Source organism: Pavona decussata, unplaced genomic scaffold (assembly GCF_977016875.1).
Source record: "Pavona decussata unplaced genomic scaffold, jaPavDecu1.1 SCAFFOLD_178, whole genome shotgun sequence".
NCBI lineage: Eukaryota > Metazoa > Cnidaria > Anthozoa > Scleractinia > Agariciidae > Pavona > Pavona decussata.
Genome location: NW_028145588.1, coordinates 733,779 through 759,824, shown reverse-complemented (window position 1 = coordinate 759,824; position 26,046 = coordinate 733,779). Strand labels below are relative to the sequence as shown.

At 38.6% G+C, this 26,046-nt stretch overlaps 2 protein-coding genes and 2 long non-coding RNA genes across 5 annotated transcripts in view; 3 read left to right on the top strand and 1 right to left on the bottom strand.

The window, feature by feature from the left end:
• Positions 1 to 26,046, top strand: part of LOC146463384 (uncharacterized) — a 432,669-nt gene that overhangs the window by 155,998 nt on the left and 250,625 nt on the right. The window lies entirely within an intron of this gene.
• Positions 12,476 to 24,945, top strand: LOC146463393 (uncharacterized). Its single transcript, XM_085084489.1, has 6 exons — positions 12,476 to 12,701; positions 14,679 to 14,726; positions 15,336 to 15,383; positions 20,196 to 20,271; positions 20,646 to 20,714; positions 24,134 to 24,945. The coding sequence occupies exons 1-6, from the start codon at positions 12,644 to 12,646 to the stop codon at positions 24,273 to 24,275; spliced, it is 441 nt and encodes a 146-aa protein (XP_084940615.1). The 5' UTR covers positions 12,476 to 12,643; the 3' UTR covers positions 24,276 to 24,945.
• LOC146463394 (uncharacterized) lies at positions 14,550 to 23,526 on the bottom strand. Of its 2 annotated transcripts, none has more exons than XR_014856924.1 (3): positions 22,648 to 23,526; positions 18,088 to 18,207; positions 14,550 to 15,199 (listed from the first exon to the last, which is right to left on the bottom strand). It is a non-coding gene; the product is annotated as an uncharacterized LOC146463394 (long non-coding RNA). The 2 variants fall into 2 exon arrangements; XR_014856923.1 differs by having other exon boundaries at positions 14,553 to 15,199; positions 22,674 to 23,499.
• LOC146463392 (uncharacterized) lies at positions 24,976 to 26,013 on the top strand. Its single transcript, XR_014856927.1, has 2 exons — positions 24,976 to 25,055; positions 25,093 to 26,013. It is a non-coding gene; the product is annotated as an uncharacterized LOC146463392 (long non-coding RNA).

Genomic DNA, 26,046 nt, shown 5'->3' with positions numbered 1-26,046 from the left:
CCGCTGACCGCCCAATGAATGTCAGCTTTTCTTTTAAATTGTTAAATTAAATTTTTAGTTAAATTGCATTTAACTGCATTTATTTTTTTTCTTCATAACACCAGTCGTTATATTAAACTAGCTGCATGCAAATTTCACAACTTTAAAAATTATAATGTAGCAGCTCAGTGCAACAGAACAATTTTACTTATAACTGGAACATACATGCCTGTGTATATAATTTACTTATACCATTACAATGCCTAAAATGTGCACTAATCAGTATGAAATTCGTCATTTTTTCAAATAGGAAGAACAATAGGAAACAAGTTTTGACAGTGCAACCCAAAAATACTTAACTGGAACAGACCAACTTAGTCGAATGGGAAAGCCTCCTCAGAGAGTACCACAGTTTTGCACTGATGTAGTGAGTTCTCCCTGAAGTATTACCCAGCCACTCCCATCCCGGACGCAATCACTTTAGAGAATTTGTGAATCCTAGTGGGTGGGAGACATACCTTTGACAGATGTCCATTACCTGCAAGTGAGGTGATTATGTTGCCTTATTAGGTCTGCTGGGAAACATTTTTTGATATTCCAGTCGCCGCGGTGCAGTGTCTAGCTTGAAGGCTTATCTATAATCTACCGGAGTAAACATACTGTAGTCAAGAAGAAGCTGATTTCGACAGCATTTCTTTGGTTGGCCATGAAGCCCATCAAAGCAACTTCCATAGCCTTCAACAAATAGATGCAAAAACAACAGATGTACTAAAAAAATTAAATTGAAGTATGGAGAAGGGCGAATTACTGAAGATCAAATTTGCTAAAGTGCGGAAAAAATTAACAGCTATTCCCAAGGCGTCTGTGAGGGGGACATTATGGTCTTCTGTAGTTCTATGCCGACGACTTTGTGTGTTTTGTAAAAAAAAATTAAAGAAAGACTGGGAGTCCAATCAACGGCAAAACAAAAAGAAAAGACAAAATCAACATATTACATGATAACATATTGGACGACCACGGCTAAAATGTTATGCTTAAGATTAAGATCCCTCCCTAAAGCACACATCCTCCACAAGCTGTTCAACAGGAACAATGTGAAAGCCAGCTATAGCTGCACGAGTAACATGGCAAACATCATCAAGCGCCACAACGCAAAGATACTGAGGAGCAACAACAATGAGCCTGACAAATGCAACTGCAGGAAGAAAGACCTTTGCCCTCTCGATGGCGCGTGTCTTGCAAGCGGTATTGTTTACAGGGCAGACGTCACCACCACATCCGGCGATAATAAGATTTACATAGGAATGACGGAGCATACTTTCAAAACGCGATATAACAACCACAAGCTTTCCTTCAACCACCGCAAACATTCACATGACACTGTTCTCTCCAAATACATCTGGGACCAGAAGGATAATGGCACCGGTTACACGATCAAATGGTCCATTATCAAACAAGCAAATCCATATCACGGACATCCCTCGCGCTGCAATTTGTGCTTATCTGAGAAGCTCTGCATCCTATCTGCTGACAAATCTACCCTCCTCAATAAACGATCTGAGTTAGGCCCTGTTCGCACTAAGATGAAAATTTGAGTTTAGCGCTTGCAAAAAAAAATGAAAATTTTGTAATCACCAATTTTTTGTTTTCGTAATCCTGTTCGCACATGAAGATGCGAATTTTTTTAGTAACAGATGTCAATCAATTTACCATGTTATGTTGTGAATCCGCTCGAGTTTGCCGCGATGGAAACTGTAAGAAGTACTGCTGTTGCGTAGCGATTTGGGAATCGTAACAACTTTCACTACCCTGATCTTGATCTTGGTAGCACTGCGAGCCATAATCGTTGAAGTACCATGGATCCATGTTACTTGTGTGAGGATCCATCTAGCTCAATTAAAATGGCGGGAAGTCTTACGGTCACGTTCGCTTCGTAATCCATATGTTGCGAAATTTGATGACCCAATGACGGATGGATGTCAAGGAACAAAGGATTTTCTCGCCTGACAAAATTTTTACAGCCTCCAAAGCTAGTCGACGGAATCTTTGAAGTTTCGTTGCCCTTGCAAAAATATTGGTGCGTGCAAAAAATCGTTCGCACTAGAAATGGCTTCGCGTTGACAGATTTTTTGGCAAATCAAACAAAATTTCGCGTAGTGCGAACAGGCCCTTAATTACAAAATGCAGGCATGAAAATAAATTCTACGCAGCCAATCAGAAGCAAGATCGCTCAAACCGCCCTCCTTAAATAATAACTCTAGAAACTCCAACGGTACAGTCTGATGATCGCTTAGTGCGTGAAACTCGAGTAACTGTGTTACTTTTTCTATCTTAAATTTATATTTCGCTCTGCATGTTTTTGCATCGAGCACTCCTGCGACTGAGTGAAGCAATCATTGTATTGTTTCTTTGTTTATGTTACAGTTTATAGGTAAAGGCTGGTTTCCATATGATCGCGGATCGCAGATCGCAATAAGGTCTGCGATTGTCTGTGATCATATGGAAACTACTTCTGCGATCGTCTGCGATCCTGCGATCGCGATCGCAGAAGATAGAACCATGTTCTATCTAAAGGCTGGTTTCCATATGATCGCAGACGATCGCAGTCCTTATTGCGATCTGCGATCTGCGATCTGCGATCATATGGAAACCAGCCTTAAATTGTTCTGTTGTACTGTGCTGTTATATTGTAATTTTTAAAGTTGTGAAATTTGCATGCAGATAGTTAAAATATAACAACTGGTGTTATTAAGAAAAAAATGAAGTGTTTAAAGTTGAAATCCACTGTCCAAATTTGAGTTCATTCCATTCTATATTCATGGTGAGGCTATCGGGGAAATCATTTGCGGTCCAGTCTGGGGATCATTTCCTGTCCGAGGATCATTTCCGGTCAAGGGATCATTTGCAGGCCTGTACAACTCCTTTATATAATACGTTTAGTTTAAAATACATGGTCGTATATATGTCTGTCTGGAGCCGTTTCCCACTGTCACACCACGAAATTCACAAAATCCCATACAAAGTCTTATTTGTGATAAACAATGTACATGTATAGGCTTACAGACTCATTTAATTTTAAGTCTGACACAATAAATATAATTTTATTACACTTTTTGCGATAGGATGCTGTTGTTGAAGGTCAATATATTCTGTGAATTCATCAGATACATGTGGATGTGAAAAGGTGGAAGTGTAGATCTGATGCAGATGAAAACTGGTGAAATTAATCCACCTGCATTTGTATTATCTTTGTCTGAGTAATTTCACTTTTTGAAGCAAAAGTGCTCGATTTCAGCAATTGGCAAGAAAACAACAAGAGGGGATCAGCGCATGTCCTTATTGTCTCTGTAGTGTGCACTTCCAATCCACATCATCTAAAAAATACTGTATCCTTAAAAGTTGAAAGCATTTTTTAGCTCTTCTGTCCTTTGTATGAAGCATCATGGTTATTACAAATTTCCCACTTGTGTTCCAAAATTGAAAGTGTAAACCAGCAGATGACACATCACGTCAACGTTTGCTGGAAGAAACTACATGTAAGTCCACATGCAAAAAAATCAGGCAAATCAAGCAATGGAAAACATCAATAAGCAGGGACGGTTTTAAGAATATTGTATAGCTTGTTGCTACACTAGCCTCTTTAATTATGCTTAAATCCTTAGCTACATGTAAGAAAGGAATAATTGAAAGGATGTTGCAAAACTTCTACATTGTAACTAGTGTTTTGAGTCAATAATGCTTAGCTCGTATCACAAATGGGCATCAGTGAATGATTTGTGCTTCAAATCCAAAATTCTCTACAGTAGGATTTACATGTAAGGTGCCTGGTACCAGTACTTTTCAATACTTTCCAGCACTTATAATTCGATGTATCAATGCTCTTTATCGATATACATAATGGTATATTGTATCAAACAAATGCCTTATTTAATAATTGGTGAATAAATTGTAGTTTTTTTCCACTTCATAGGTTACCATAGCAACAATTTAACATGATAAAAACATTTCTTAAGGCCTTCAGCCAGAAGGCCTCATGTGCACTTGTTATTGTTGTGAAACGCTTCTTATGATGTGATTTCTTATTGCTCAGTCTTGCAGTCTTATTGGTTTATCAGAATATTCCTGCTTCAGCCTGAAAATCTTTGTATAATTTATTCAAAGAAAATCAGATTAGGCAACTATCGGGGCCTATTGATTTCTCTTGCTCCATTATATTTTAATATCTTTATGCCTAGCAAAAGATATTAAGCCCACAAAGTGCTTGAATTGTCTTTAGTGCTTTGTGTAAAAGTCTCATCGAGTGAAAGTCAAGGGCTTGGTTCGCATTTCTAAACTCCTCTGGGAGATGCGGCTGGAACACTCAAACAATAGGCCATTTCTGAGTTGCTTTGAACCTAATTTTGAGAGCAAGCCTTTATGAATACAGTTTTTATTATGTGTAGGAAAAGTAGTTTTCATTCTTATAATTATGTACAGTATGCAAACAAAAATAATTTTTGTAAGAAACTTTTTGGACCTAGCCTCGCTTTCATAATGAGGTTCAACGGAACTCAGAACTTGACTATTAAATCTGTCAACATTGCATAGTTGTAGTCCATAACATAATACTCTATAAGAATGATAAACAGTAATCTTAAGGGTCCTTCATAGTCCATACAGCTATTTCAATTAACGTTGTCAGATCAAAATAAAGCTAAAAGACAAGACCGCAATGTTTTGTGGGGTTATTTTTTATGAATAATTTCATCAAAATCATCCCTGCACGTGCAGGTCATTGTACTGCTAATTACAACCTATTGTTTTCTCCAGGCATGACTGATTTTGATGAATTTATTCATGATAATCCCACGTAAACTTTCGGTCTTGTCTTTTAGCTTCATGCTTTGAACCGACAACGTTAGTTGAAATGACTGTATACATGTAGAAGTACAGATGAAGAGCCCGGAAATTAAGGACGTTCTGGAGGTGATACATGTAGCTTATTATCACTTTCAGAATAACACTGATCCAATCCATGGCACTGTCATGGCATTTAATGACATCTAACCTTTAACAGTATAGCAATAATAATTATTATGATTTTCTTAATTCGAGTGTTTATGAACCTGCAGCTTACTCTTACAGAACATTTTAATCCAATTGGCTTCGACAATAGGAACAAACGGAGGCAATCCTCCTGGAAAGTCATTCAGTTTATAAAATGCCTGTTTGCAACTCTATTTCCATGAATAAGGCGTATAAAATCATGTCAAACTTATTAAACTTAAGTGCCAAGGTCAAATATATTTTTAGAAATCAGTGACATTGCTACAACAAAAAAATTGCATCCAAGGAGGTAAGAAATCTTCCGTTTCTTCTCTAAAGTAATTACAAGCTAAACAGTCTGCGCTTTTTCCATGTAAAGTTGGTTGGGTGGATTGCAAGGTAAATAATTGGCAGATTCATAATGGTACCCATATTGCACATACTGTATTTTCAAGATGAATCTCAACATCACACAGTAATTTTTTTTCTGAAAACAAGTGTAAAAATTATTATTACTTATCACTTAAGGTTGATGGTTGGCATCAGCATGTAACTGAGATTCAGTAACAGAGGTCTAAGAATGCACAAAATATGTAATTTTTGTTGCTTTGCTAGTCATGCCCTTTATTACCAGGAGAAACTCAATTATTTTCTTTCACTAATAAAAGGTGCCCTTGTTTAAGAAGGACTCCAAGTGTTTTAAATTGTAACTACAGGTTACTACTGTTGTTGTTATTACATGTTGTTATGTTTTTTTTTTCTTTTTGTTATTATATTTCCTTATTTATATTTTGTTATTAATATTTTGTAAGAAAATCTTTGTTTTACAGTTTTTATTATAGTTGAACCTGGATTGTCCGAACTCATCTGGTCTTGGAGGAATAGTTCAGGCCAGGAATACATGTAATTGAGTGTTTGAAGTAATATATCAAACACGAGAAGGTGTGTTTCATCAGATATCCAAACAATGAGAAGTAGGTTGAATAAACGAGGCGTAGCCGAGTTTTTTTTTTTTTTTTTAACTGACTTCGACGTGTTTGGATATCTGATGAAACACACTTTCGAGTGTTTGATATGGCTTCTCAAATGATCAATAATTCTTGGAGAAATTCAAGGCCAAAGTTGACAAAATTTTATGGTAATTGGAATCACATGTCTAAACCACTGTCACCGTAGTGATTTTCTTTGTTTTCTCTTGATGAATTATTAATGAGTTTGAGAATATTAAAGGATACCTAAATATGTAACATTAAGGGTCCAACAAGTGAAAGAAAGATTATGTAAGCAACATTGAATCACCTTTTTGGTGGAAACCTACACAAAATAATCTATGAAAAAATGTTCGGAAAGAGTTGATCTTGCTACAAATGTCTCCACAAGTGTTTATTTATTACATGATACAGCCGAATGGCTAAAATGTTGAAGCAAGTTAGTTTGTTTGAAAGAATAAAATAGAACGTACATGTACATGTAGCAGAGTACGTCCGTCATTCTTTGAGGTGCATTACTTCAACTGGGTCAATATTTCTGACGGCCAGCCTTTAACAAGTGCCTTTTAATTTCAGCTTTGGATGTTTAAGGACGGTGCCTACTAATACCGAAGTATTTTTGTGTGGTTTATGACTGTATTCGAGAAAGCAGCTCTCTATTCTCAGCAAGGGCTACTGAAATCAAAAAAGAATAATTGGTTGGCAACCACGCATTTGTCAGAGATATTACCGGTAAGCAACAATTATTCTAAAAAACAGTAAAATACATGAAGCAATGTGTGGATTTTTTTCAAAATTGAAGCTTTATTATGTCTGAAAAATGCATGGTTACCAACCAAATTTATTTTTGGATAATTATCAAGAGTACAGCTGTACTTGCCAAGTTCAGTATCTCAAGATGTGCAGAACATAATTATGTGCAGTAACAAAAGTAGACATCGTCCTTAACAGTAGTTTTTCAAAATTAAGACTATGGTCTATGATTGTGGCAACCTACTGTAACATTCATGACAAAATTGGGAGCCAATAGAATTGAATAATCTAGATAATCAAATTTGGACTGTATTTATCACTACTCTGGAGCTACATGTACATCCAGTAACAGCTCTATTAGGCCCCACCCAGGGGGGGGGGGGGGGGGGTATTTAATTTCAGGACTCAAAAACAGGGTGTGTGTGTGTGTGTGTGTTGGGGGGGGGGGGGGGGGGAGGGGGCTTTTTTTGAAAATTGGTACACCTTATTTTGAAGTGCTTCTTTAATTTTACCTACATGTACAAATAAGGGGCTTATTAGAGGGGGTTCTTCGTAGAGGTTTTACTGTATTTTAACGATATGCGACCAAGACAGATACACAAGGACAGTTGCAGTAGGGTCAGAATAAGCAACAAAACATGTACCTTTCATTTTCATTGAATGATTACAATTCAGTTAGATTAACCAGTCATGCTCATTTAGTTTTGAATTACAATATCACATTGTCAGTCAGTTTTGCTTCATTTTCTCTTGTCTAAGTATCTTGGTATTAACAACTCATAACTAGCGCTCTCAAATTGTATTGGCAGTCAACATTTTTCCGACGCCCCACAGATGACGATTTCTCACTTCAGTTTCACATTAACTGTACTCAAGACCCCACAGCACAACATTTTGAGAGGGCTGTATAGTATTGCTATACCTAACCAGCATAAACTCTTTTCTTTTCCAGATAAAAGACTGTACTAACAAAGCAGCAGAGAAGGCATAATTCAAGCCCCAGCTAATTTTACTTGGCTTATATGCATACGCATACAAGGGTCCAACCTCTAAATCAGTAATCGCAGTAACTTGGGTGTACTCTCTTTCGCACTGAACAAATTCCTTAATTTATAGGGAGGTAAAACCAACAAACGTGTAATATCAAGATTGTTGCAAAATCGCTGAGTAAGACGCCTGATTTTACATTGAACCGTGTTGGAAAAAGAGCCAACGAAAGACCCGTTATAATAAATTACCTTTACTCTTTGTATCTTGAAAATATGCCGAAAAACTTGTAGTTTACACTTGCTCAGGGATAGAATTTCAGTTTCCTCCCGGTTCTCTATAAGGGCAATCTCATATAAGAAAAGATATATTTTGTCAAATATTTGACTAAGTATTTGATCCTCGTTTTTCCCGTTGGTTTATAAATCAATGGGAAAAAAACTCGGTCGATTACTTACAGTACGGACCTTGAACTCGGTTAGTAAGAGGTATTTATTTACCCTGAATTTATGCAGTAGCACCGATAGGTCCGTTTAAACCGGCGATTTCAACATTTGCCCAACATCGTTGGATGAACGGAGCGTTCAAGCTGTTTCAACGCCATTCAACATTTTCAAGAACCAAGAAAATGTAGCATCGATGTTGAATGAAAGCTTACACCAATTTAAATTTGATTCGAAACATTTTCAACAAGCTTTCAATATTTTTTACGTTTTCAACAATGTTGAACGACCCGGTTCAAACGCTCCCGACATTTGGTTAAACAACAGTATTGAACGCATGTTAAAGAAAATGTTGAAACCGTTTATAAGGTCCTTTAATATTAACATTATCAAGATTTCTTACGACAAAGAGTCACAAATCTTTCTAGATAATGTTTATACAGTACATTTTAGGACAGAATCAGTTATTGGAATTTGAGGGGGTTCTGTTAGGCCTGTTCCAAACGTCGCGCTACTGTCGTGCCCAACTAAATTCAAGAATTTAATTCGACTTGAACACGGCAGTAGCGCGACGTTTGAAACCAATTAGTTCGGTAGGCAGGATTAAGTTCGGCACAACTATTTAGCACGGTAGGCCCTGTCGTGCCGCACGCCAGTAGCGCTACTTGGTTTCAAACCGGGCGTGTTATAGAGTGTGTGCACGGCGGCCATGTTGGAGGACTAAAACAGTAGAAGATATTTGCATAAAAATAGAATATATTTCCCAAAGGAAAATCATTGTATTGTTTCGGTCCTCCAACATGGCCGTCGTGCACACATAAATTATTTTAATGTATTTTATGTTAATTTGCTCGTTTTACGCATTTCTGTATTTTAGAATTCGGCGCGACTGAATTAAATTCGACGTTTGAAACCACTGCCGTGTCAAATTGATTTAAGTTCGGCACGGCCGTAGCACGACGTTTGGAACAAGCCTAAGTGACAGGAAGTGCGTTCCAGCATTTAGCTGCTGAATAGCTACTTTAGGAAGAGATAAAATATCTTACTGGAGCGCAAACTAAACATATCTTTCAAGGATTCCGGGTATTTGTTAAACTGAAGAAAATTAACTGAAAACGGTTAGTATAAGACCGTGATATACGGCTTATTCACCAAGTCTGCACTCTATTTTTATATAATAACGCCTAATTTAGGAGTTGAGGCAGAACGTTCTTATTTATTTTAATATTATGATCTATATGTTTTTGGTAATTTGACCTTGAAAAGTTCTTACGATGTTCTTAAGTTACCTGTTATAGTATTAAAATAAATCTGTGAGGACGTGTCGAAGACCACGGGACCTAGCCTCCCACGCAGGCGTTTTTAGGGGACTCGTCTCGTATTGGAGGTAATACGAGACCCCTAGAAACGCTTGCGTGGAAGGCTACCCGGGACCAAGACACCTATCATTTAGGTTAATTGGACTGTGTAAAATGAAGTTTTACTTCTGTTATTTTATCCGTATTTTTACTGTTCATTTTAAAAAACATTTTGTTCAAAAAAAAAAAAAAAGTTAAATAAATAAAATAAATCAAATTTGTTTAACGAGGGTGACACTTAACAGTCTGACGACTGACAAACCTGTGGTCCTTAGATTCCAGATCGAATTGGAATTTGGAAATGTTGGTTTTTGCGGAAGGAGGAAAACCGGAGAACCCGGAGAAAAACCTCTCGGAGCAGGACGAGAACCAACAACAAACTCGACCCACATGACGTCGAGTCCGGGAATCGAACTCGGGCCACATTGGTGGGAGGCAAGAGCTCTCACCACTGTGCCATCCCTGCTCCCACATTGTTCTTTTAAAACTAGTACTGACTCTCAGCCTGGGAAATGGTCTTATTGAGTTTACTGTATCTCGGCCTCGACGTTATTATAAAAATAAAACGAGTGCAATTTGTTAGAGCAATGTTTGCTCTAGAAATGCCACACCACAGAACAGTAATTTAAAATGGTTCTTATTAACGCTTTTAAGTGGAGACGTAGCATGGGTTGTTATTCAATTGATTCTTCTCAAGGATGAGGTCAAATATGATTCTAACCTTGATTCCGCTCACCTTGGAAGTACTTCAAAAAATGTTTACAGTTGTGGTGGCTTTACCACACTTTTAACATCTATCAAAGGTCAGGTCAAATGTGAGGAAGATTCTGACCAAACCTCTCAAACGCTTCGAAAGCGAAGTCAAAGATACAAACGGCTTTGCATATACTTTTATCATGGTTGAAAGGCGCTGAGAAATACAATTTGACAGCGTTGAATAAGTTTACAAGACTTACGAACGAGCGTCAAAAGACCGATCAAGTGCAATCAAGTTCCTAGTACCTTTCGTCCCGTTTTTTCGACGCTGAGTTCAGGAGGACAAAACGGAGCTGTTCCACAAAAAAGCTGTTCTTCATGCACCTCTCTGCTGGCTGGAAGAAACAATATTTCAACTCGTCTGGCTGGGAGAAACATTATTTCAACCCGTCTGGCTGGGAGAAACTTATTTAAATTACCTAGCTGGTAGAAACTGGCTAAGACTTGGCTGGGAGAAAGCTCAATGCGCCCAGCTGGCTTGGACTGTGGGAGCTGAGCTAGCTCAGGCCGACGCCCTAACATCGGTTTATTGTGTTGTTTGCGTCCGCTGTGATAGACGCAAACAACACAATGAACCAATCAAATTCGATGCAAATATATGTGAGTCAGCCAGCAAGTCACGATTGGTTGTAGCTTCAGCTGATTGGTTGAGAAAGTGATGCAAGTTTTTTATAGTCGATCGCAATACAGTAGTGATATTAAAATGCATTTCCTATGAATTTCGTGTCAGTAACTATTACAGTTGAACCCCTATAAAGCGGCCTTCTCCCCCCCCCCCCCCCCCCCCCCCTTAACCGCTTAACCGGGCGCAGCCATCTTTTCGCCATTCTGATTAGCCTTTTCAGGTGGTTCTTCTCCTATTACTTTTGAATTATTGGTGCTGATGAAGAATCTGAGCGAAATGGCATTTTCTTTTCCAGACCTTTGAACGTGCGAGTCGGCTGACCAGATGGATTGATCCTCCCCGAACCGTGTACTTGGCAACACAGGCTGGCGTAAACGTAATTTTGGGCCGGCGGTAAAGGAACCCGGGTTAGAAAACAAACCGGGGTCGTGTAAAGAAGACCTAAGTCGCTAAGCCATTTATGCGAACGAGGTCGCGTCTTACATAAGATGCGGACATTCCATGGTATTCTGGGAGGACGTCGGAAAAAGGATCGTATGTCACGATTTTTACTGAAGGGGGTTACTTCAGGGGAGTTGGGTGTGTTTGATGTTCGGAAATGAGAATGAGGGTTGGGGGTTAGAATCAATTTTTCCAGTAGAAACACTCAAGAATTCATAGAATACCTTTTTATTAACATATTATAACTGATGTCAAGGCTAGGTAAACCTAGCCAAACAATGAAAGCAAAGGCGGCTCAGTGTTTGTTTTTTAATTGAAGAAACCAAGTTCCATATGGTGAAATAAATAAAATTTATGAAATGATTGTGTAAACGTCGTATGGCATCAGGACTTCTTGTAGTTTCTGCAATTTTTCCGGCTCTTCCACAACAAATCTTATCGCCACTTTATGTGCTCTGGCAGGCCTGCCATTATCCCCGCAACTACTTACGGCATCGTCCAGCACAAGGCTTTGGAGAAAAGGAAGTATGTTAGTAATTTGCAATGTTTTCCCGGTTAGCCGCACGCGAAAAATAAATTTTGCGTCGGGGTCTAAAATGTTTTCAGCTGGATTAAAAAAACATTTTTTGGCGTCCGATATGCAAAATTCAGCTGAAAATTTGCGTCCAAAAAAATGCTACTGCAATGCTAAAATGGGCAACTTTTGCTTTCGAACAGCTGTCAGCGCCTGTCAGCGAGATGTTCTAGCTGTTTGCACGCAGTAACTTTGTTTCGCTGTGTAGCCACAGCTGTAGCAAGGCCCGTCAGCTTGAATATTGTTCAAAACCAAAATTTAACTTACCAAGTAGGTTCCGCAATGGTGTTGCTATCCAGATAAGGAGCAAGGAGCTGAGAAATGTTTTTATTCAGTGTTGCCCTAACGCGATGGTGTTCTTTAAGCTCAATACAAAAACCATCTTTCGGATTACAGGGATTGTGATGCAGCGTGTATCTTTGCCCAGTGTTCAAATCTTTTGAAGGCCTGTAGAAGCACATTCCCACAGCTCGGATGCAATTTCCTGGTAGAGCGTTTTCCTTTTCTCTTATTTCAATAGTAATAGAATCAACACTTTCCGACATTTTCAGGAATCAAATACCTCGATGGCAAACGAAACCCGCGAAATAAGAAACGCAGGCTCATTTTTGTCACCAATCACATCACAGTTTATAGTACGGCGCGCCCTCTGATTGGCTGAAACGCACCATCCACTGTCCCGTGGGTTGCACGCTGACGTCAGCTTGCTTTTCATGTTCAAGTTCAGCTCTGGTACTCCGCCCTGGTTTGGGATTTGGCCGTCATTAAGAGGTAAGTCTGATATTTTTCTATAGTAAAACGGAGAGCATTTCCAAACTTCTGGTGCTACAATGGCCGCTGTGTTAAAACTGATTCAAATGGGAATTCTGCGAGTCTTTACATAAGCTTACACTCTTCGGCAATCTTATTATTTTCTTCTCGTAAAACGATGTAAAATTTGTGAGCATAGTTACTGAAAAATTCCCTAAAATTCGTACAGTTTTTAAAAATTTCTGAATGGAGGAACTCAAAGAATATGACAACAAACATTTCTACAAAATAAATGTAATCAGCTAAACACTGGTTGGCTTTGCAAAACGCGCATAATTTTCGTTTCGTGGAAGGACCGAAGACGATTTGACCAGAAGGAAGGCGCGCCGTCTTTTCTTCGAAAGCTCTCCCGAGATTTCTGCTCGATAAATAAGTATCTTTTTCTCTCTGCGTTATAGGTAGTAAATAATTCCAGACCATTGTATAAATTGAAAGTTTATCACTTTTTGTCTTCGAATTTTTGCAACGAGAACTCTATAAAAATTCGCACAATCTTTTGGAAGGACCGAAGAAGGCATGAAGGCGTCGTCTTCAAACGCTCTCGCAAAATTTTTGCTCGATAAATACTTTTTCTATTTCTCTCTGTGTGATAGGTAGTAAATAATTCCAAACCATCGTATAAGTTAAATTAAAAATAAAGTTTGACTTTTTATCCCCGAGTTTTTGCAACGAGAACTCCCTAAAAAAATTCGCACAATTTTTAAACATTTCTGAATGGAAGAACTCAGAGAATATGACAACAAAAATTTCTACACAAAAAATTTATCCAGTTAAACATTGGTTAGCTTTGTAAAACGCGCAAAAGAAGTCATGAAGGCGCCGTCGTCGAACGTTCTCGAAAGATTTCTGCTCGATAAATGTTTTTTCTTTCTGTGTTATTGAAGGGGAACACAGTTCCAGATCATCGTATAAGTTGTGACTTTTTAAAGTTTGACCTTTCATCTTCGAATTTTTCCAACGAGAACTCTAAAAATTCGTACAAATTTCTGAATGGAAAGTCAGAGAATACGACACATAACTTTTCTGCACACACAAAATTATGCTGCTAAACATTGGTTGGCTTTGCAAAACGCGCAAAAGAAGGCATGACGGCGCTGTATTCGAAACGTTCTCGCAAGATTTCTGCTCGATAATTAAATAATTATAAGTACAGCTGTATGTTTTTTCTCTTTGTGTTATGGCTAGTAAATAATTCTACACCAAGATATAAATGAAAACTAAAGTTTATGAATTCTTATCTTTGAATTTTTGCAACGAGAACTCCCTAAAACTTCGTCCAAGTTTTTAACATTTATGAATGGAGGAACTCAGAGAATATGACAGCAATTCAATTCAATTTTATTCACACTTATTCGACTGAAATACAATATATTTTTATGGTAAGAAAATAAACATTCAGAGCATTATATCTAAGTGATTTAACATTCTAGGGGAAAAGTGGGTAGTGGCCAAAGGAGCAAGGCTTTCGTGTTGGCCACTACCTCTGTGTAGTTACAAAAATGGGGGGAAGTAAAATTTGTAAAACTGATTGTAGAGCTTTGGGCCCGGTTATTCGAAAGCGATTAACGCTATTCCACGATTAAAAGTTAATCGAGGTTTCATCTCGCTCGCTTAAAAATGGTTTAAAGGCAAATTTCAAGCTGAAGGTTAAAGAAAGTCTAAGGCAAAACTGAGGGGCAAAAATCTTTTGGGAGAATCTTTATTGATTTTAATTAAACTCACATCAAAGCTCACGTTAATCCAGGATTAGCTTAATCGGGCTTTGAAAAACAGGGCCCTGCTGATTAAATTAGGCTTGGGAGAGGAAAATACAGCAAATAAGCATTAAATTCACTGAAGTCCTTATTGAAGGACTCGCAGCTCAGCTCTGTAAAATAAATGGAAATAAATTATGTATTGACTGTTTTCTGAGAAATAATTATGTTTGTTACTTCACAGGTGTTCCCTTTGCCTTAAAGAGGATGACCACAAAATCAACAACAATTAGTGAGTAAAAATCTTTCCCACAGCTTTTATATATTGACTATCTTAATATGAAAAGTCAATTCAGTGTTAAACGGAGTTTCGCTCTTTACTCCTCACGTTACATGCATATGCCCAAATTCAGTAAGCATTCTCATTTTTCTTATTAACAAAAATGTCATTGTTTATCTGGCCACCCAATGAATCCAAAAGACAAGACCATCAACTACTGATAAGGATTTGGATGTATCTAGGGGGTGCTCTGATAAAATATGACTTACAACCTTACTACCTATCTATTAAAGGAGGACAACTTCTCCTAGATGCAATACCACCAGAGGACTTTAACGTCAGCCTTCATGCTGTTTCTAGTCTATGCATTTAGCCTTTTTCTTTTCTTTTTTGCATGGCTTTATATTGTTTTGATTATTTTTATAAGTTTAAGGTGTCCACTGTAACTGGCTCATGCTGTAGTGGTCTCCCAGCCTGTGTGTGTTCTGGGCGAAGTAAAACAGATGAAATAAATTATTTAAAATAAATAAATAAATAAATAAATAAATAAAATAAGGAACAATAATTAGAATAAGTCAGATTTGGTTACTATATCATACTTCTAACTTTTTTTAATTTCAGAAACTGACGACAACAAGGACACTGAAAGTGCAGAAGTTGTGAAAGGAGGTAAGCAATGCATCAAAAGCTGTGATAGTAATTAATTTCCCTTTGGCAAATACAGTTCCACTTATGATGGGCAATAGATTGTGATTACTGTCTGTTGTGGCCCCCCATAAAATGGGCGCAGTTCCACTTATGATGGGCAATAGATTGTGATTACTGTCTGTTGTGGCCCCCTATAAAATGGGTGCTTAACTGGTCTTCCCCACGACAGACTGTGTTGCATATGGTCCATGTCTGATGGGCAATAGATTGTGATTACTCTCTGTTGTGGCCCCCTATTAAATGGGTGCTTAACTGGTCTCCCCCATGACAGACTGTGTTGCATCTGGTCCACTTATGATGGGCAATAGATTGTGATTACTGTCTGTTGTGGCCCCCTATAAAATGGGTGCTTAACTGGTCTCCCCATGACAGACTGTGTTGCATCTGGTCCACTTATGATGGGCAATAGATTGTGATTACTGTCTGTTGTGGCCCCCTATAAAATGGGTGCTTAACTGGTCTCCCCCATGACAGACTGTGTTGCATCTGGTCCACTTATGATGGGCAATAGATTGTGATTACTGTCTGTTGTGGCCCCCTATAAAATGGGTGCTTAACTGGTCTCCCCCATGACAGACTGTGTTGCATCTGGTCCACTTATGATGGGCAATAGATTGTGATTACTGTCTGTTGTGGCCCCCTATAAAATGGGTGCTTAACTGGTCTCCCCCATGACAGACTGTGATGCATCTGGTCCACTTATGATGGGCAATAGATTGTGATTACTGTCTGTTGTGGCCCCCTATAAAATGGGTGCTTAACTGGTCTCCCCCATGACAGACTGTGTTGCATCTGGTCCACTTATGATGGGCAATAGATTGTGATTACTGTCTGTTGTGGCCCCCTATTAAATGGGTGCTTAACTGGTCTCCCCATGACAGACTGTGTTGCATCTGGTCCACTTATGATGGGCAATAGATTGTGATTACTGTCCGCTGTGGCCCCCTATTAAATGGGTGCTTAACTGGTCTCCCCATGACAGACTGTGTTGCATCTGGTCCGCTTATGATGGGCAATAGATTGTGATTACTGTCTGTTGTGGCCCCCTATAAAATGGGTGCTTAACTGATCTCTGCCCCATGACAGACTGTGTTGCATCTGGTCCGCTTATGATGGGCAATAGATTGTGATAACTGTCTGTTGTGACCCCCTATAAAATGGGTGCTTAACTTGTCTCCCCCATGACAGACTGTGTTGCATCTGGTCCGCTTATGATGGGCAATAGATTGTGATTACTGTCTGTTGTGACCCCCTATAAAATGGGTGCTTAACTTGTCTCCCCCATGACAGACTGTGTTGCATCTGGTCCGCTTATGATGGGCAATAGATTGTGATTACTGTCTGTTGTGGCCCCCTATAAAATGGGTGCTTAACTTGTCTCCCCCATGACAGACTGTGTTGCATCTGGTCCGCTTATGATGGGCAATAGATTGTGATTACTGTCTGTTGTGACCCCCTATAAAATGGGTGCTTAACTTGTCTCCCCCATGACAGACTGTGTTGCATCTGGTCCACTTATGATGGGCAATAGATTGTGATTATTGTCTGTTGTGGCCCCCTATTAAATGGGTGCTTAACTGGTCTCCCTATGACAGACTGTGATGCATCTGGTCCACTTATGATGGGCAATAGATTGTGATAACTGTCTGTTGTGGCCCCCTATAAAATGGGTGCTTAACTGGTCTCCCCATGACAGACTGTGTTGCATCTGGTCCACTTATGATGGGCAATAGATTGTGATTACTGTCTGTTGTGGCCCCCTATAAAATGGGTGCTTAACTGGTCTCCGCCCCATGACAGACTGTTGCATCTGGTCCACTTATGATGGGCAATAGATTGTGATTACTGTCTGTTGTGGCTCCCTTCTAAACGGGTGCCTAACTGGTCTCCCCATGACAGACTGTGTTGCATCTGGTTCACTTATGATGGGAAATGGATTGTAATTACTGTCTGTTGTGGCCCCCTTAAACCTTTTTAAATGGGTGGTTTTCTGGTCTCCCCCATGACAGGGTGTGTTCATCTGGCCTATGTATGATGTTGACATGATGCACTTAACTATGCTTTTCCAGTTTTTCTTTCTGATTTAGATGCAATCTTTGGTAGTTTTTGCTCAACTTGCATACCAGGCACTGCATGAACAATAAGAGAAAAAGGGATGAGCATGGTGGGGCCCACCAGGAGAGGAAGAAAGGGTGCAACTGTGATTTCTGTATCATAATAAGACACAGTCGTCTCAGATTCACTTAGGACAAGTTGTATCCCTTTCATTTAAATTATGCCATTTTCATTTACATGTATTATAAATATGCTACACAATGATTGTTCGTTCTCCATTTCTGGAAAACAGAAAATAATAACTTTGACAACTAGATGTTGCACAGATGACTTGTCTGGACATACTAATTAGGTATTAGACAAACAAAAGCAAAAACGTAACATAAGCGGCCCCTTCCCCCCTCCACCATAATAGTTTGCATTATGGTCACCACCACCCTCTTCTCTTTTACATAGAGTTCTTGTTACCAAGATGTAGGCTTTTCCACAAGTTCAGAAAATCCTTTAGTCCATGCCATTTTGATACACAGTATCAACACTTTCTTTGACTTTTGGGTGTATGGTGTGTGACCAGTAAGTGTTGTGTTGGATCTGAAGACTGAGCAAATACCTTGTTGTTCTTGGCAGCAACAAAGAGGTTCAGAAACAGCCTGGACATGGTGGTATAAAAGGTGCCTTTAGACACTTCTACAGACTCTCAAAGGTCTATTCTTTTTCTCCTGATGATCTTCTGCACAAAGAGGAGTGGTAATCATTAGAAACACATGACAAAATTAATGTTTCTTATCTTTTAAGATACATATAACTACTGGTGTGGTTGTGAGACGCTTCACCAAGTCATACAGACAGTTTACAATATCTTGCTTTACTAATTGAGTACTATCTAGTGTGTATGAGCTGCCTATGGATGCTAGTGGTGAGGTGACCTTCTGTTCCTTTTGAGACTTACGTGTCAAGAAAGATGAACTGGTTGTCATTCTTGGTCTCAATGTAGGTGAAATGGATGGATGTGTGTTCACTACTGAGATTCTGTAAGAACCCGTCAGTGTTGCTTTAGTCCAGAATGGTGAACTTATTATCCATGTGGAGCTTAATGTAAAGGGCTTGGAGAGTGAGGATAGTGGGGGGGGGGGGGGGGGGGGGGGGGAGGGAGGGTGGTTTGGGTGGGCTATGAATACCTCCATTTCATTTGCTTGTCAGGTGATGAGTTTAATAACACGACTTTTCCTCACTGGGAGGAGCGTTATGAAGTTCTCCTCTTTCAGGCTATTCAGGGTTCCAAGTGCAGTACTTTTGTGGTTTACAGCTAGCTACATGTAGCTCTCTCAAACTTCAAACTTGGTGGCTGCGATGTTCACCTCAGTGATCTGTCACAGGAAAATTAAGACCGTTTCTTCAGTAGTGATACTTCAACATTCTTTAGCAGCCTTGATGACCGAGTTAGTTTTGTCAATATGACATGTTGCATCATTCACTGAGACAGCAGATGTTATGCTCTGTTCTGTGCACTATGCTACCTTCTTCATATCTCCCTTGGCTTTCTGGTTTACCTTAATCATTTCACTCTGAAACCTAACGGATGCCAGATCAGCAGCTCTGCATGCACCTTTGGTGGGAACTAGTGGCCAATCTTGAAAATGTAATAAACCACTCATGCTGTTCTTCATCAGGCGATGGTGTTGACTGATTGCGTAACAGTATAAGTAGCACCTTGGTTTGTGTTGATCGCTGCGTTTTGATCCTCTCTTGGGCTGTTGTTGATTGAAGGTTTTCAATCGTTGTCATTCAAACTAGAAATTGTTCCCTCGGCGGTCCGCCTTGGTACCAATCAGCTGCTGTGTTGTTTGATCGTGGGCATCCAGGCTTCTGAAATTCCAATTCTGTTATCCCTGTTGATGTTGTCAGGGTAAAGTCTTATGTGAATAGCCTCTTTAACCCTAAGGGTGTACCAATGTGGGTATTCATCAATAAACTTAACCTCATCCCAGGGTGGATTCAGTGAACAGAACTGATAGAAGACAGCCACTGAAAATAACTTCAAAGAGAGAAAAAACTGTTTCTCTAACTAGAAGGTAGACAAGAAGTTGTCAAATGACCATGACCTGTAACAATATAAATCATGCTTTAAAAAAAAAAGAAAAAAACGTGTATACTATAGTTTTGCTATCAACACAGTTTATTAATTTCACTGGAAATTGGAACTCTGCATTTTGGACAATAAATGCCAATTATACCATTATTGATATTTAGTTGACCTGATAAAATTTATTGATTTAATGTTTAGATTGGTACAAAACTGAAATAATGTACTTCATGAATGTTATGATAGACAAAGGAAAGTAGGGTGTAATGTAATTCATTATACACTGTATTTGAAGGATGAAAAACTGACTGCATATAATATAATCATTTATGGTTTGGCTTGTGCCAGTGGTACAATTATCTATTGAAAGCTGATTTTTGCTTCCTTTTTCACCATCAGTTTGCTCAAATTTCTTGAATAATAAGTAAGGACAAAACATTGTTCTGCCATTATCACTGAAAAATCATCAAGTGAGAAAAATTTTACTTATTATGCAAGTGTAAATATTTGGTTCAAATTTGGAAATGAGCACGTAGTGGCACCACATAATTGATAGCCCTCTGTTTTCTTATACTAATAGCATGAAAGGTTGATGAATGACTTAACAGGGTGATATGTTCATCCTATCCCTTTAGTTTCATTTTACAAGCATGGGAATGTGAGCAAGGGGAATTACTTGAAGCCTCATCTTCCAGAGTTGTACATCCATTGGTAAGACATAACATTATTCTGCAATGATTTCATGTTTTCTGGGTATGTTCAGTTTAGATGACCGCTAATGCTTGCCACTGAGGAAAAAATGTTAAATGTTGATACAATTATTATATTTATATCAATCAAATTGGATTCTTGATTTTCTTCAATATTATTTATTATCTGAATTTTATTTCATAAATTGTGATATTGTTATTTTATATAATTTGTGCAATTATTGCAGTGTCCTTGAAAATCCTCTTACTGTAGGTCAATATTTAGTTTGAATTGCATTACATTGTATTCCACTGTGTGTGGTATTTGTAAATCTCTTGACTCCTGGCCCACTATTGGTAATGATTAATCAGTAACTTAAAGAACTTGTTTTTCAGGTCCCCCAACAGCCAAATAGTTTTGACTGTGGTCTCTATGTCATTCAGTATACAGCAGAATTTCTCGAGGTAACTAATCATAAAACAACATACTGTAAAATTTACAAATTTACTGCAGTAAGATTTACAGATCATTTAATGATTTAATATTTTTAGAACATCTGAGATGTATGTATTAAGGATACCCTATACCTTCAGAGGTGTCTCGCGTCCAAACGATGTAGCGCGTCTGAACCCCAATATCAAATTAAAGCCTGTAGTGCTGGCTATCAAAATAAACCAAGAATTTTGAAATAAAATGAATCGCCGAATTTTTAGCCCTGTTTTCTCGAATCAATTTTTTCACTTGGAGGAGCCACTTCAAAAAGCTTAAACTTGAAAGGAATTTGTTCATTTGCCTTCAAATTTGGACAGTAGCTACCTGTAGTTTAACATATAAACAACAAAAACGTGTCTCCAAATTTTTTCTTTCAAAATATTTTTTCTTCGAGAGTGATTTTTGTACGATCACTCCACCTTTTTTTCATCCTATTTCCAAAATGCTCTTTAACTTTTCAATGCGATTGAATATGGCAAAACGCAGACACGTTTTTTAGCGCTTTGGGTCCGGAAACTGAGGAGCAAATTAAAAACAAAATTCGTTTTGACTTGTAGCTTTAAAAAGGTGATTCGGACGCTCACATTTAGAGGTTGTGAAAAATTCGGAAATTCAATTTATTTCAAAATTCTTGGTATAGTTCGATAGCCAGCTCTACAAGCTTTAATTTGATATAGGGTTTAGGTATCTACAGTTTAAACTGGACGCGCGGCATCGCTTAAACGCGAGACACCTCTGAAGGTATAGGGTAACCTTAACTGGTTATAGGGGTCACTTTTAGTACTGTACAGAGAAAATCATTTACCAATAAGCAAGGCAGAGCGGCATGCGAGCCACTGATCAAAACACACAAGCCATAAAGCTGTTAATGTATTCATGTACCAGTTAAATTAAAGCTTCAACAACCCCCCCCCCCCTCCCCCCCCAGGCATACCCCATGCAACTGACACCTTTGCATCTCTGGGGGCTAGGAATTTGATCTCCGTGCATAAGGGGTGGGGAATTTTGAACCGTAGCCTCAATGTCATGTGAAGTGTCTCGGTGCATGCACATAGGCATGATAACTCATGACGGAGGTCGACATGTCAATTTTCTCTGATATTAAAGGGAAGGATTGTGGTTTCATGCCGCGCCGCACATTAGATACAAGTTATATGAAAAGCTTAAATAATCTGGGTTTAGTCTACGATGTTTGACAAGTTGTGCTCGTATTTCAAGTTTGTTCCAATGTTTTCTCAGTTTTTATTACATTGGATGCGAATCATTTGCTGTTAATTTAAACTTTGGTTGAAGGAACTGAAGGCATTCCTGGTGTCCTAAATTCATCCATGTGTATGTGAAACTTAAGATACCACTCGCAAACACTGGCGGCATCCTCAACTCTAGAACTGAGCAATTTTGATCTCCATATAATATTGTATATTGCTTAAAAACTATATAAAATAGAATGGCTTATTTCCCCCGGGTCGGGGGCATTTGAACAGCTATTTGGCTCGCAGAGGGGGGAATTTGAACACTAATTTTCCAAAAAATTTAACTGCTGGGGGGTTGTGTGGGTTAAGTGACATAGGCAGATGTAGCTTCATGTATCACAATCATATGCATTTAGTAAATTTACTTCAAAACTTTCAATCAGGAAGGACGACAGGAAGGAAAATTAGTTCTTAGTTTTCTGCACTCAAATAATTTACACCAATCCCAAAACTTAACTGGATAAAACAGCCATGCAAAATATGCCAGTAACTGCTGGTGCTACTCTACAAGTTAAATGGTATTAGGTAAATGTATCGAATTCAATTTTTAATTTAATGTTTAAAAACATTAACCATAGGCACGCTGCAGGAAAAATGGGTTTCGACTAAATATAAAGATTATATTTATCTCAAATAAAGTTGAATTACTCACACTGAATTGGTCTTTCGTCGTCTCACCTTGAATGAAGGGACGCAGCAGCTCACTTAGTTTTAGGAAGGAGGTCCGAGACATCCGAAAGTTCTCTCGCCATTCTTCAGGGATGAAGATTCCACTGACGAAATTGTCCCACCAAGCGCTTGTACTTCCCGGTCTAGTCCAAAATCGTCATCGAGTGTACAGCTTTGGACGAAGGAGTGATCGCAGGAGATTCTGCCGTTTTCGCAAAATTTATGTGCATAAATTAATAGGGGCAGCATTTAGCTCCAAGCAAGCAATCAAGGTTGAAATCAGGGCAAATAACATCAATGCCAGACAATAATGCCAGATATCCCGCCATGTTGGATCGATTGTTTATGCTCGTTACGCGCAAGTGAAACTGGGACATGCCAATGACAGTGACGTAATCGTTTTTCGAAAACCTCCGTTCCGTCCACACAAGTTTTCAAAAACCTCCACTCTGCCAGAGAGCGTTTTCGAAAACCTCCGTTTTCGCAGACATACACCACCGTTTTCGATGGTATACTTTCGTGAAAGACCGAAAGAACTGTTTGTTTAAGAAATGTAGCAGAAGAAACGACGAGAAAAGACTCATTACTTCACTGTGAATTTAATTTGACTTTATTTGAGAGGAATTAACTTAATTTACTCGAACTGCATGTTTCCTATAGCCCATGAAATCACCCGAGATCACAGACAACCCAAACTCATGATAAAACGTGACGTCTCTTTTTAAGGTGTTGAGTTTTGAGAAAATCCTAGAGGAGGGGGGCACTCCCTTATTTGGCCTAAAGGGGTATGTTATGGTTAAGGTGTATTGAGTCTTAAACAGGGTATACAATTTCACCATTTAGCGTCTTGAACAGGGTGTCTTTCTGGACCGGAAACCTTGAACAGTGTGTGAACGTTGCCAGTGTTTACATGTGTGGCACCAACATTTTTCTCAATCTAATTCTATATGCCAGTTGCAACAAAAAATACTTTCTGTATGTGAAATGAAAAACTAGGCAGACAAGCTAGATATAAATTAATTCTTTATTTGTACCAGGAGCCAATGTTGTACACATTGTCTATTTCCTGTCGGCTGTAATCACTTTCTCGTTTATGCTGGCTCTCTAATTTTTTTTTTTTTTTTTGCTACTCAACGTGGAAATTCAGAATGATATATTTGGGATGCACTTGTAATCGGGATCACGTACGATGAAAGGTCTCTTACTTCCCTTAACTGCCCCCCTCCCCCGGGGGGTATCGTAGAATAAAGTATCGTAAAATAATAAAATGTTTTAAAATATCGTAGATTACAAACGTTGAAAAAGCAAATTTGCAACAGTCATGAAATGAAATGGATAAAAGGAACTCACGTGTTGTATATTCTTGCGTCGGGGATCAGTTCAATGTCCTTTGACGTTATGCCCTTCATAAGTGAGCTAAACAATTATTTTTGATTCAATGCATTTTTTCCTTTTTTGTTTTGTAACAGAAACCATTTACAGAAGTGGAGGAATCCATGGACTTACAAGCATGGTTCCCACACAAGGAAATCGAAGACCTTCGAATTCGGCTCAAAAAGATCTTCCAAGATCTACACCAAAAATATGCGCAGTTTTCAGGTTAACGTTTAGTTTATAGCTTGCAATAAACATCGACGCCTCTCGTTGCCCCAGACCGCTCGGGGCAACTCCCAGATAAAAGTGATGGGGGTACTCGTCATATTTCATACTTCGGTTGTTCAATTTCAAAAGGTCTAAAGTTAGAGCTTCTACAGTATACTTTAGAGTATAAGAGGGTCTCAATGGGGGGATAGCTTTGATGATTAAATTTTAAGGTTTTTGACGGTTATCAAAGGAAAATTTCTTCCATGAGTTAAAGTTAATATTAACTTTTGTGTTTTTTAGTATTACAAAGTGTGTTCTTCGGATTAATTTTGGTCAAAAAACGTTATCAATGTGGTAAATCATTAATATTTTGAAACCAGAAGTACTTCCACACGGATGTTAGTTGTGATGTCAGTTTAGACGCAAATTCAGTAGGAAAGATCATAAAGTGAGTATATTTGGGAACATGGAAACTGATTTACCAGTTATGATTTAAGAGCCAGAAGTCTGGAATAAGAAGCTGAATTATTTACGTTTGAATGACCTTTAAACCTTTTGTCGGCTACGATAAATACCTGCTTTTTTTGACGGTTATAAATCTTAGGCTGTTTGACGGCTGACAATTAACCCCATTGAGACCCTCTTATAAGTTATTTATGACAATGCTTCCTTAACCTTCAAAAGAAGAAAGTGTGCAATAAAATGAAATGAACATGTCGGGTTATGTTTTGTTTGGGTAGCTTTTAGGGACCACTTATTATCATGACAAGGAGGGTCAGAGGACTTTTCTTTTCTTGGGGAAGGGGGGTGGGGTTAACCTGATTTTGAGTGGGGTGAAGAAGAGGATCACTCAAACCGACAAAAGGAGGTGAATGGAATGATCATGAGATGATTACTCTCAACGTCTTTCCGAAGTTTACAGTATTACTTGTTATTCTTTTTTAATAAACTCACGTGGAGTTAGACACAAGACAAGCAAGTATCAGCGAAAATGTTGCACTTCAATTTGAACTAAGCCATCCATTAGAAATAAGAAAACAAAATTGCAATTTTCTTTTCCATATGAACCTTCAAATTCTACTGGTATCTAAAATCACACAACTGAGCTGTTAAAACACGTATGGCCATTTTTGGGGGCAAAAGGGGATGTACATGTAGTCAGGACCTAAAGTTCACTGCATGAAAAAATGTGGTCGCAAAGTCCCTGACATGCCCTAAATTTGTGATTTTGGGATTGCGCACTTTGTAAGAAATACAGGGATGCTTAGCTCCACGCTTAGTACGCTGCGGTGCGTATGAATATAGTGTATCCTATTTACTTATTTATTTTGAGAACCTTTATTGAGATTGTCAAGGCTCGTGCCAAAAAGTCCTGTACTTTAAATACTTGATGTACGCCCATTTGGAGATTGTTTTCGCCATATTGTCAAGGGTGCGAAACGTCATGTGCCTATTACAAACAAAAGAGGAACATTGATACCAAAACAAAACATCATTTTCAACTGATCGGATTTGAAAGGAATTGGCGTTTTGCAGTAAAATCTTTTGCCTTGAACCCTCAGTTTTTAAATTAGTAATCCACAGTTAAAACTTACGTATTTTTCCCATAAAAACACTGTTTTCCGGTTTTGACTCTTTCGATATGTTTGCACCCCGCCAATATCGGCAGACAAAATCTCGATTATCACCGACCTATGTTATATCAGCATCTCTTTAGATCTGCTCACCGCTTTCATTGGGTTTAATAAAGTGTTCTTATGTGCTATATTGTGTCATTGTGTGTGCCTTCAAAACTTTG